The 10,757-nt window shown below is 37.8% G+C and overlaps 1 protein-coding gene across 1 annotated transcript; it reads left to right on the top strand.

Moving 5' to 3' along the window:
- The first annotated feature begins 1,178 nt into the window (after positions 1-1,178).
- LOC100566953 (olfactory receptor 2AP1-like) lies at positions 1,179-4,132 on the top strand. Its single transcript, XM_003224523.4, has one exon. The coding sequence runs from the start codon at positions 2,328-2,330 to the stop codon at positions 3,303-3,305; it is 978 nt and encodes a 325-aa protein (XP_003224571.3). The 5' UTR covers positions 1,179-2,327; the 3' UTR covers positions 3,306-4,132.
- The last annotated feature ends 6,625 nt before the right edge of the window (positions 4,133-10,757 follow it).

Raw genomic sequence — 10,757 nt, 5'->3', positions numbered from 1 at the left:
CATGATGTTTTGGTGCTTAATTTGTAAAATCATAACTTAATTTGATGTTTAATAGGGTTATCCTTAATTCCTCATTATTCAACATATTCGCTTATCCAACATTCTGCCGGCCCGTTTATGTTGGCTAAGTGAGACTCTACTGTACTGTATTTACAAATTTACCACTAAAATATCACAATGAATTTAAAACACTGACTACAAAAGCATTGATTATGAAAAGGCAGACTGCGTTGGATAATCCAGAACATTGTATAAGCGAATGTTGGATAAGTGAGATTCTTCTTTAATATGAAATAATTACTGGGATAGAATAATGCAGAACAATAATCTCTAAAACCAGGACAGTAAATAAACAGGGGAATTCCACACAGGAAACAATCAGGGCCAGCTAACACCTCCCAACAAAGTATTCCCATCATCAAACTCTGGCAAATCCTGTTTTCTCAGGGCCACAGACAGTAGAAGCACATAAAGCACATAAATATCACAAACAACACCACTCTGAAAATAAGGGAATTCCAGACAGGAAACAATCAGGGCCAGCTAACACCTCCCAACAAAAAATTCACTCAGGGAGGAAACAGCCAGGCTTTAAAGCTGCAAGGCCATTACATCCTAATCATTTTTCCTAATTGCAGCATTCATACTTGCCTCCAACAAACAAAAAAAACCAATCAGAAATATTGTATATTCACAACCTTTAGGAAATAATATCCCCTGATGGCGCAGCGTGTTAAAGTGCTGAGCTGCTGAACTTCTGGACCGAAAGGCCACAGGTTTGAATTGGGGGAGTGAAGAAAGCCTCCACTGTTAGCCCCTGCTTCTGGGTTGGAAAACATGCAAAAGTTCGAAAACATGCAAATGTGAGTGCATCAATAGGTACTGCTCCGGCGGGAAGGTAACGCCGCTCCATGTAGTCATCCCACATGACCTTGGAGGAGTCTACAGACAACGCCGGCTCTTTGGCTTAGAAATGGAGATGAGCACCAACCTCCAGAGTAAGACACGACTGGACTTAATGTCTGGGGAAAACCTTTACCCTTTACCTTAACTACCACCAATTCCTCAATACTTTATTTCCCATACCACCAGACTTCGCCACAGCAACGCGTGACCGGGCACAGCTAGTATATTTATAGAACAGGAACACATAGGTCCACATTTTCTGATCCTAAGATTTTAATGCTTTGCTACACACAGCTTTGATATCTACTTAGCCTAAACTTGTGATAAATAAGTGATATCTGTAAGGCATTTCTTGAGTCACATTGCCCAAACAGATCACCTTAGCTTTAAAAGCCTGGGTTTTGTCTTTATAATCTGATTTAAAACATAATGTACTGCACTGTTTATTCACACAGCCTTACACTAATGGAGCAGAGATGCACCAAGTATTTTTTTACTGTATATTATTTTGTTGTTTGCTATGACTTTCTGTTAATACAATAAAATCCAAATTGAATTGAGATGGAAAAAGCAACTGTATTCCTAACACTTTTCAAAAACAAAGAAGTATTATGGTATCCCAGAACTAACAGTTTTAATATGTACTGGGAGCAGGTGAGTGAACAAGCAAGCAAGATCCTACCATTTTGTGACTCTTAGCATTGAATCATGACAGTTAAAATAGTGTCAAACTGCATGAATTCTATAGTGTAGAGATATCCTTAGCTAAGTGTGTGAGTGCAAACCTGAATTTGATAACAATACTCAACTGAAAACTCATTTCAACAGGGTAGTGTAAATACTCACATGTGAACTTTATGCTAAGCTGAGCCAAATGCTACTCCTGACTTACTGCAAAACCCCGAAGCTTCCTTAAACAGCAATTCCATGCTTTGTGGCAAGCAGTTTTATTTGGAGAATTGTGCACCTATCCCCACTCAAAAGCTAGGCACACAATGATGATAACCATGTTGAGATCTGCACTTCTGCCCTCATTGTGCATCTGGCTATGGGTGTATGTGTTACAGGGGCCTCTTTGATCCCTTCTGTTTATCATGAAGCATATGAGAATAGCCATTAAAGACAGTCCTTAAGGTAAGGAAGGAGGGGGTTTTGAGCACTGCCCAGGGAGGAAGGCAATACCTATCTTTCGCAGCTCCTCAAAAAATGACATTGCACACATTTGAGAGATACTTACTGGTACATGTGCAGGTGTCCCTAACTGAATTCCAGAGTATAAGTATCACTCCAAAAATTAAATATATAATTTCACAGAGTTCCAAGACCATGAATTATGAATTCCTCAATTGATTCAATTCTGATTTTAATTAATCTCTTCCTATTCTTTGTTTTCTTTCCCCAGCACTTCAGATCTTGCCTACATGTCTCCCTGCCAAAACTTAAATGGAGCAAATAAAACCATGACCACAGAATTCATTCTCCTGGGGTTTAGTGGTGGCCAAGGAGTACAGATTCTATTACTGCTGCTATTTTTGGCAATTTACATGTTGACAATCGGTGGGAACCTTCTGATAATTCTTCTTATTGTGTCTGATCATCACCTTCACACTCCCATGTATTACTTCCTGGGAAACCTGTCTTGCTTGGAAACTTTTTATAGCTCTGTCATCCTGCCCAGAATGCTTTATAGCCTCTTAACAGGAGACAGGTCTATTTCATTGATAGGTTGCATCACACAATTTTATATTTTTGGCATCCTTGTCACAACTGAATGTTTTCTCTTAGCTGCCATGTCCTTTGATCGCTATCTTGCTATATGCAAGCCATTGCATTATACTAACTACATGAGTGACAGATTGTGTATCCAATTGACTGTTGGCTCCTGGTTAGGTGGGAGTCTAGCAATCACCATAACAATATCTTTCATGTCACAGTTAGTCTTTTGTGGCATGAATGAGATAGACCACTTCTTTTGTGATTTTGGTCCAGTGATCAATCTGTCATGCAGCAACACCAGAATAATCGGCACCTTGGTTTTTATAATGTCTTCTTTGTGTGCCTTTCCACCTTTTCTATTGACTTGGGCATCCTATGTTTGTATCATTATCTCAGTTTTGAGAGTCCCATCAATCTCTGGAAGGCAGAAAGCTTTCTCTACTTGTTCCTCTCACCTGGTTGTGGTGACTGTTTTTTATGGAACTCTGATTATTGTCTATGTCGTACCAAAGGCAAACAGCTTGAGAGAACTAAACAAAGTTTTTTCTCTTTTGTACACTATATTGACTCCTCTTGTCAACCCTCTTGTGTATAGTCTAAAAAACAAAGATGTTCAGGAGGCACTGAAAAAAATTCCTACAAAACTTGCATTTCTTGCTGGATTCAGGAATACACAACTGTAAATTTGATAATATGAATTAATGGCTTAGGAAATTTCTATTTATCCCTTTTGCAATAATGACAAACAATAAAGCTTATGGTGGTGAGTGAGGAAGAGATTATGATGAAAAAAATTAACACAGTGGGACGTGTTTGATTAATATCTTCCAGTAAGTGTGTTATGTGCCATTCATGATATCAATAATTTGGAACTTGGCAATCAAATCCCATTATGTTTGTAAAAAGAGGGGAGGGAATATTGACAAAGAACAAAAAAGGAAAGGGGGAAATGATCCAAAAATTCAGTTATCAGTAATATGGTAATCTATTACAGCTGAAGACAATGAACTGGAAATATCCATATGTACACTCATTACCTTTGTCTCTTTTTTCACCAAAAATTAGCAAAGCTTCTTTTGAAAGCATTGCCACTGATTACTCTGGTTGTGTGGGATTTTGAGAGTTTCAATCTATATAGCAAAATGAGTGAGATACTCAAAAGCCCTTTGACCCAATCATAGCATCTTTATAATTCTTTTTACTATATATTTGTCTCTTTCTGACCTCAGTTATATTTCACCCAGAAGGTATTACTTGCATCATATTAGTGACATACTCTTAAACCATAACACTAATGGCTGCATCCTAATTGTGACGTATTCTGAAACCATAACACAGGCAACAAAGGAATGGGTACAAACATAATTTCAAAACCCGGATTTCCCTATACATTAACCATTAGTTATTGGGATAAAACTTCTCCCAACCTCCAACTAAGAATTTGGCATTTTAAGCTCTACATATACACTGAAATCTGAGGTCAGTTCAGAGAGGAATAGTCTAAGTTGGTTTCACTCTCTGTATCTATCTCACATTGGTAGCAAGATAGTCCATTGTTGCTGAAAATGGACTATCACCTTAGCTTTGCTGTCCCTGTCGCCCCTGCTAGGAGAGCTCTGGGAGAGCTTTATGGCTGTCTATCATGGTGACAGAGACAGGAGAGCTAAGGTGATGATTCAGTGGGCCCAAACCATTTTTAACCCCACTGGACTGTATGTGCTCCGCTGCAGGATGGACACGGAGAGAGTAGCTAACTAGGAGGCAATTCCCCTCCTTCATCTTGGCCTTGGTGGTGCTTTTGTTGATGTCAACAAAGGTGCTTGGTGATGGGCAGGGGGTCACCAGACACCGTAGCTGTCTGCCATAGCAATGGGGGGGGGGCAGGGTGGTGGTGCTGGCGCTGTGGACAGTGGTCTGGTTCAGATTGGAGCCAGGTGTGGTTGTGCACACTCACCCTGAAACTGCAGGACATCCCCCAACTTTGCTTAATGCAGGGTTGATCAAGGTTAACCAAGTTTATCCTGGGTTAAGTTTCAGAAATTCCTAGACATTGTCTGGACATTCAGGTTTGACTTCTGGTCCACTTTGAGATAAAGGAATGATGTAGACAAGCCCTGTTTGGTAATGCAATACTAGCTAGATCACTGATTCAGTTAGCCCAATAATTAAGACAGTAGACAGAATGAAGAATTTATTAATGTTGCCATCAGAGATCTTTTTGCTCTCTTCAGTTCACCTTAAAACTAAATCAGGACTGGCATTCTATTAGCAAGCTAGGATGTTGTAAGTATGCCTTATGACATCACCAGTCACTTCTTTCATCATTATGTATGTTGTAATTCTGTTTTTATCTTGCAACAACCCAACCTCCCTAGCCCCATCCCACATTATAAGCCATGTATCCCCTCTAAAACACACCAGTTTCCAAGTTTTCAGACAGCAGGTGAATTGGGGAGTGATGCATCTAGCTGTTTTCTTTTAGGTGAATGGACTGTCAATGTACCCTGCAGAGATGTCCCAAGAACCCTTGTAGACCCTTGTAGGTGTCTGGCACTAAATGTTGCATTAAAGGAAAATAGTTGGATATGTCACTGTTGATCCCCTCATTTTCAGACCCTCCAAGAAGGTGTACATGTTTGTGTGTGTTATATGGTGTATATTTGGGGTAGTAACTCTAGCAAGCATAGCTACAGAGATGCATCTATGTGAGACATGCATATTTTCATTGCAGGATCTTGGCCTGGGTTTTGGCTGCATCTTAGTGTAGAATCTTGCCAGCTCCAAATTTGAACCTTAGCACTTTCAGTTAAAGCAGTGGCGGGCAGCTGCAGAGTGATGATGATGGGTCATCCTTTGCTAATGATCTCTTGGTAGCCACAGAATTTGAAATGATATGTCAATAATGGTCCTGAGAACCAGCCAAAATGGCGCCTAGGTATCAAAAGCTAAGGGTCCATGAAGAAAATAATGTAACCCCCTCACTTGTGTCTATGACCCCAGAAAGGTTCAGCCAATTTGGGTTTATAATTCTGGTCAAAATGGACTATGATTTGAGACAAGGTGGATTCCTATACATGTTCAGTACAATATTCAAATAGCCCAGGGGTCTTTTCAACTGGTTGGACACAGTTAGAAAGCTTCATAAAGCTATCTCGAGTCATCTGGTCAGCAGGTTTGAACCCCAATTTACAATGTACAATGGATTTATAATATATACAAAATATATACTTGACAATGAAGAAGCAGCTGACTTTTTTTTTGTTGTTGTTGCCATTGTTTTTCCCTGAACAATGTCTCCATTATGAAAACTATCTTAAACTTATTACAGTGTTATTTTTTTTCCTTGTGGGATACTAAGTTGGAGAAAAAAATCCCTGGAGAAAAGGTCTCACTGTAGGCAATTAAAACTATTCCTTTCTTAGTTGTGTATCTGACTTTTGGAAAAATGTCACTGAGTGTGAAAATAATGGCACTGAATAGTTCCTCTTTTGGGTAATTTTACAGTGAAAGGTAAAGCCTAGTTAACATTTCAAAACAGAATTAAGTGAAAACTTCAAGGAATATACTGCATATAGAAGCCTCAGTAGAAGGTGTGTTGGAATAGACGAGGCATATACTTCAAGTATTAGAAAAAGTAATGGAAGAATAGAAAACACTACTTTACAGAATATTCACTCATGATAGACCATAAGCAAAGTATATAATCTATATATATAAAAGAGTGATGGCATCACGGCAATTCACAAAACAACAAAAGTACAGGCCCCCCAACCTCAAGATTTGACAACACAACCCATCATCCACGCCTCAAGGTTGATACAACAAAAAGAAAAGAAAAATAAAGTCCTAATTAGAGGGAGAGCAATAATTGTTTTTATCCAATTGCTGCCAGTTTAGAGGGCTAATCTCTGCCCACTTGGTTGCCTAGCAACCAAGGGACAGCCAGGTTTCAGTTAGGGGACAGGCAAATTTAGGCCTCACTTAGACTTCTTCCACAGATTATCTAATTTGCACTGGATTATATGGCAGTGTAGACTCAAGGCCCTTCCACACAGCTATATAACCCATTTATAATCTTCTATTATCTGCTCTGCACTGGATTATCTTGACTCCACACTGCCATATAATCCACTTCAGTGTGCATTTTATACAGCTGTGAAGAAGGGGCCTCATATAATCCAGTTCTAAGCAGATAATTTAAGATTATCAATATACAGTAGAGTCTCACTTATCCAACGTAAACAGGCCGGCAGGATAAGTGAATATGTTGGATAATAAGAAGGGATTCAGGAAAAGCCAATTAAACATCAAATTAGGTAATCGTTATACAAATTAAGCACCAAAACATCATATTATACAACAAATTTCACAGAACAAGTAGTTCCATGCGCAGTAATGCTATGTAGTATTTACAGTAGAGTCTCACTTATCCAACACTCGCTTATCCAACGTTCTGGATTATCCAACGCATTTTTGTAGTCAATGCTTTCAATATATCGTGATATTTTGTTGCTAAATTCATAAATACAGTAATTACTATATAGCATTACTGTGTACTGAACTACTTTTTCTGACAAATTTGTTGTCTAACATGATGTTTTGGTGCTTAATTTGTAAAATCATAACTTAATTTGATGTTTAATAGGGTTATCCTTAATTCCTCATTATTCAACATATTCGCTTATCCAACATTCTGCCGGCCCGTTTATGTTGGCTAAGTGAGACTCTACTGTACTGTATTTACAAATTTACCACTAAAATATCACAATGAATTTAAAACACTGACTACAAAAGCATTGATTATGAAAAGGCAGACTGCGTTGGATAATCCAGAACATTGTATAAGCGAATGTTGGATAAGTGAGATTCTTCTTTAATATGAAATAATTACTGGGATAGAATAATGCAGAACAATAATCTCTAAAACCAGGACAGTAAATAAACAGGGGAATTCCACACAGGAAACAATCAGGGCCAGCTAACACCTCCCAACAAAGTATTCCCATCATCAAACTCTGGCAAATCCTGTTTTCTCAGGGCCACAGACAGTAGAAGCACATAAAGCACATAAATATCACAAACAACACCACTCTGAAAATAAGGGAATTCCAGACAGGAAACAATCAGGGCCAGCTAACACAAAAAATTCACTCAGGGAGGAAACAGCCAGGCTTTAAAGCTGCAAGGCCATTACATCCTAATCATTTTTCCTAATTGCAGCATTCATACTTGCCTCCAACAAACAAAAAAAACCAATCAGAAATATTGTATATTCACAACCTTTAGGAAATAATATCCCCTGATGGCGCAGCGTGTTAAAGCGCTGAGCTGCTGAACTTCTGGACCGAAAGGCCACAGGTTTGAATTGGGGGAGCGGAGAGAGCCCCCACTGTTAGCCCCAGCTTCTGCCAACCCAGAAGTTCAAAAACATGCAAATGTGAGTGCATCAATAGGTACTGCTCCGGCGGGAAGGTAACGCCGCTCCATGTAGTCATCCCACATGACCTTGGAGGAGTCTACGGACAACGCCGGCTCTTCGGCTTAGAAATGGAGATGAGCACCAACCTCCAGAGTAAGACACGACTGGACTTAATGTCTGGGGAAAACCTTTACCCTTGACCTTAACTACCACCAATTCCTCAATACTTTATTTCCCAGACCACCAGACTTCGCCACAGCAACGCGTGGCCGGGCACAGCTAGTACATCATTAAAGTCCTTATCCACAGTCTGCCACTTCTACATCAGGTTTCTGTTCTCTTTCACATATGATCAGCGCTTTTGAGTGCTGATTAGAAAAGTGTTAGTTGTCATTTCTTGGTTTAAGCTCCTTTCAATTCTTATGTCCCAAGAGACACCAAACTCCATTAAACTGTCCATCTCCCAAGAAATCTTACAGTGACAATATAATACGTTTTCTTTTTTTTTTTAATGAGTTTTTATTGATTTTGCAAATAAAAAAAATTTACAGTGACGGTGTGTGCACGATAAATTATAAGAACAAAGGGGGAAGAAATACAATGATGAAGCGAAAAGAAGAGAGGAAGAAAGTTGAAGCAAAAAAAAAAAAAGGAAAGTAATAGGAACATATAATAAAACATATAAACAAAAACACAAAACAAAAACATGTGTAGTAATAAAATTTAACAGAGTGACTTCCATCTCTTACACAACTACTTTAAGAGGTTTGTATTTGTACCTCTTTTTCCTTACTTTTTCTTTCCTTCTTTCTGTTTGGTGACCACATCTTCTTATATCTTTCTATTAATATACAGGTCTTTTATATAGTTTATTTAAATAATACAAATTATATTAGCACCTTCATTTGCATTTCTAACAAGTACTTTTTAACCGGTTCCCAATTGGTTTGTTTTTTTGGAATACTGTAATTATTTTTTAATAAGTATGTTAGTTTGTCCATGTTCATTATTTCCGTGATCTTAATTAACCGACAATCTAGTTCCGGAATTTCTTTCTTTTTCCAATATTTGGCATATATAATTCTTGCCGCCGTGGTGAGGTAATTGAAGAGCATTTCTTTGTTTTTATTATTTTCAATATTAAGCATTCCCAGGAGGAAGTATTTTGGGTCTAAGTCTATTTTAATTTGCAACATCTTTTGTATTGCCTGGTGGATTTCTTTCCAATATTTCTTTGCTTTTTTGCAAGTCCACCAACAGTGGAAGAACGTTCCAATTTGATCTTCGCATTTCCAACATTTGTTTGAACTTTTTTTGTAATATTTTGATATTTTTTGGGGGGTCAGATACCAACGGTAAAACATTTTGATCCAATTTTCTTTCAATTCTGTTGCGTATGTTATTTTTAATCTGGAGTTCCAGGCCTTTTCCCACTCTTCTAAATAGATTTTTTTGCCCAGATTTTTGGCCCATTCGATCATACTATCTTTTACTGGTACCGTTTCTGTCTCCCATTCTATTAATATTGTATATATCTTAGATATTTGTTTTCTTTCTAATTTCATCACTCTCTCCCAAAAACCTTCTGATTCTTCAAAACCCATTTTTTTGTCTTTGTTATAGTATTCTTTTAGTTGTCTATATTGGTACCATCCTACATTACCGAATTTCTGGTTAATCTCTTCTTGGCTTTTCATGTTGTATGTCCCGTTGTCTTTAATTAATATATCCTTATATCTCGGCCAAATATCTCCTCCCGTTTCTCTCCTCTGGCCTGCTTCTAATGGGGAGATCCATTTTGGAGTTTTCTGATATAGTTTCTTTTTGTATTTCTCCCATATTTTTATCAGCGATGATCTAATAAAGTGGTTGCCAAAAAAATTTTCTGTTAATTTCCGATCGTACCATAGGTATCCATGCCATCCCGCCCTTAAGTCTATTCCTTCTAATGCTAAAATTTTAGTGTTTCCCAATGTAGACCAATCTTTCACCCAATTTAAACCACTTGCATCATGGTAAAGTTGGAGGTCTGGAAGGCCCAGACCTCCTCTCTTCTTCTCGTCTATTAGGTAAATCCTTTTAATTCTCGTTTTTTTCCCCATCCAAATGAATTTGCTTATTTCTTTATTCCAATTTTTAAATTTCTGGGTGTTTCTAATAATCGGTATGTTTTGGAATAGAAATAGTAATTTGGGCAAGATAGACATTTTTATTGCTGAGATCCTTCCTAACGACGATAGTTTTGCATACTTCCATCTTTCTAAATCCTTTTGTATTTTTTTCCATTTATGGTCATAGTTATTTTCTAATAATTGTGAATTTTTTGCCGTTAATGTTATTCCTAGATATTTTATTTTCTTCCTAATCTGAATCCCAGAAATTCTCATTAGCTCCTTTTGTCTTTTTTCCGTCATGTTTTTTGATAGTAATGCGGTCTTGTCCATGTTTATCTTTAAGCCCGAATTTCCTCCAAATTCTCTTATTTTAGAGAGCCAAAGATGAATTGTGTTTATTGGGTCTTCTATTACACAGATAAGATCATCCGCAAAGGCCCTTAACTTATAATTGTGCCTTCTTATTTTTACACCTTTTAAGTTGGGATCTTCTCTAATATTGTTTAATAAGATCTCCAATGAGAAAATGAATAACAGTGGAGACAACGGGCATCCTTGTCTGGTTCCTTTGCTTATTTTGAAAGGTTTGGATTCTTCGGAAT

The sequence above is a fragment of the Anolis carolinensis genome, chromosome 6 (genome assembly GCF_035594765.1).
Source record: "Anolis carolinensis isolate JA03-04 chromosome 6, rAnoCar3.1.pri, whole genome shotgun sequence".
Classification (NCBI taxonomy): Eukaryota; Metazoa; Chordata; class Lepidosauria; order Squamata; family Dactyloidae; genus Anolis; species Anolis carolinensis.
Note: the sequence above shows the minus strand (reverse complement) of the source record. Positions and strands in the feature narration are given on the sequence as shown.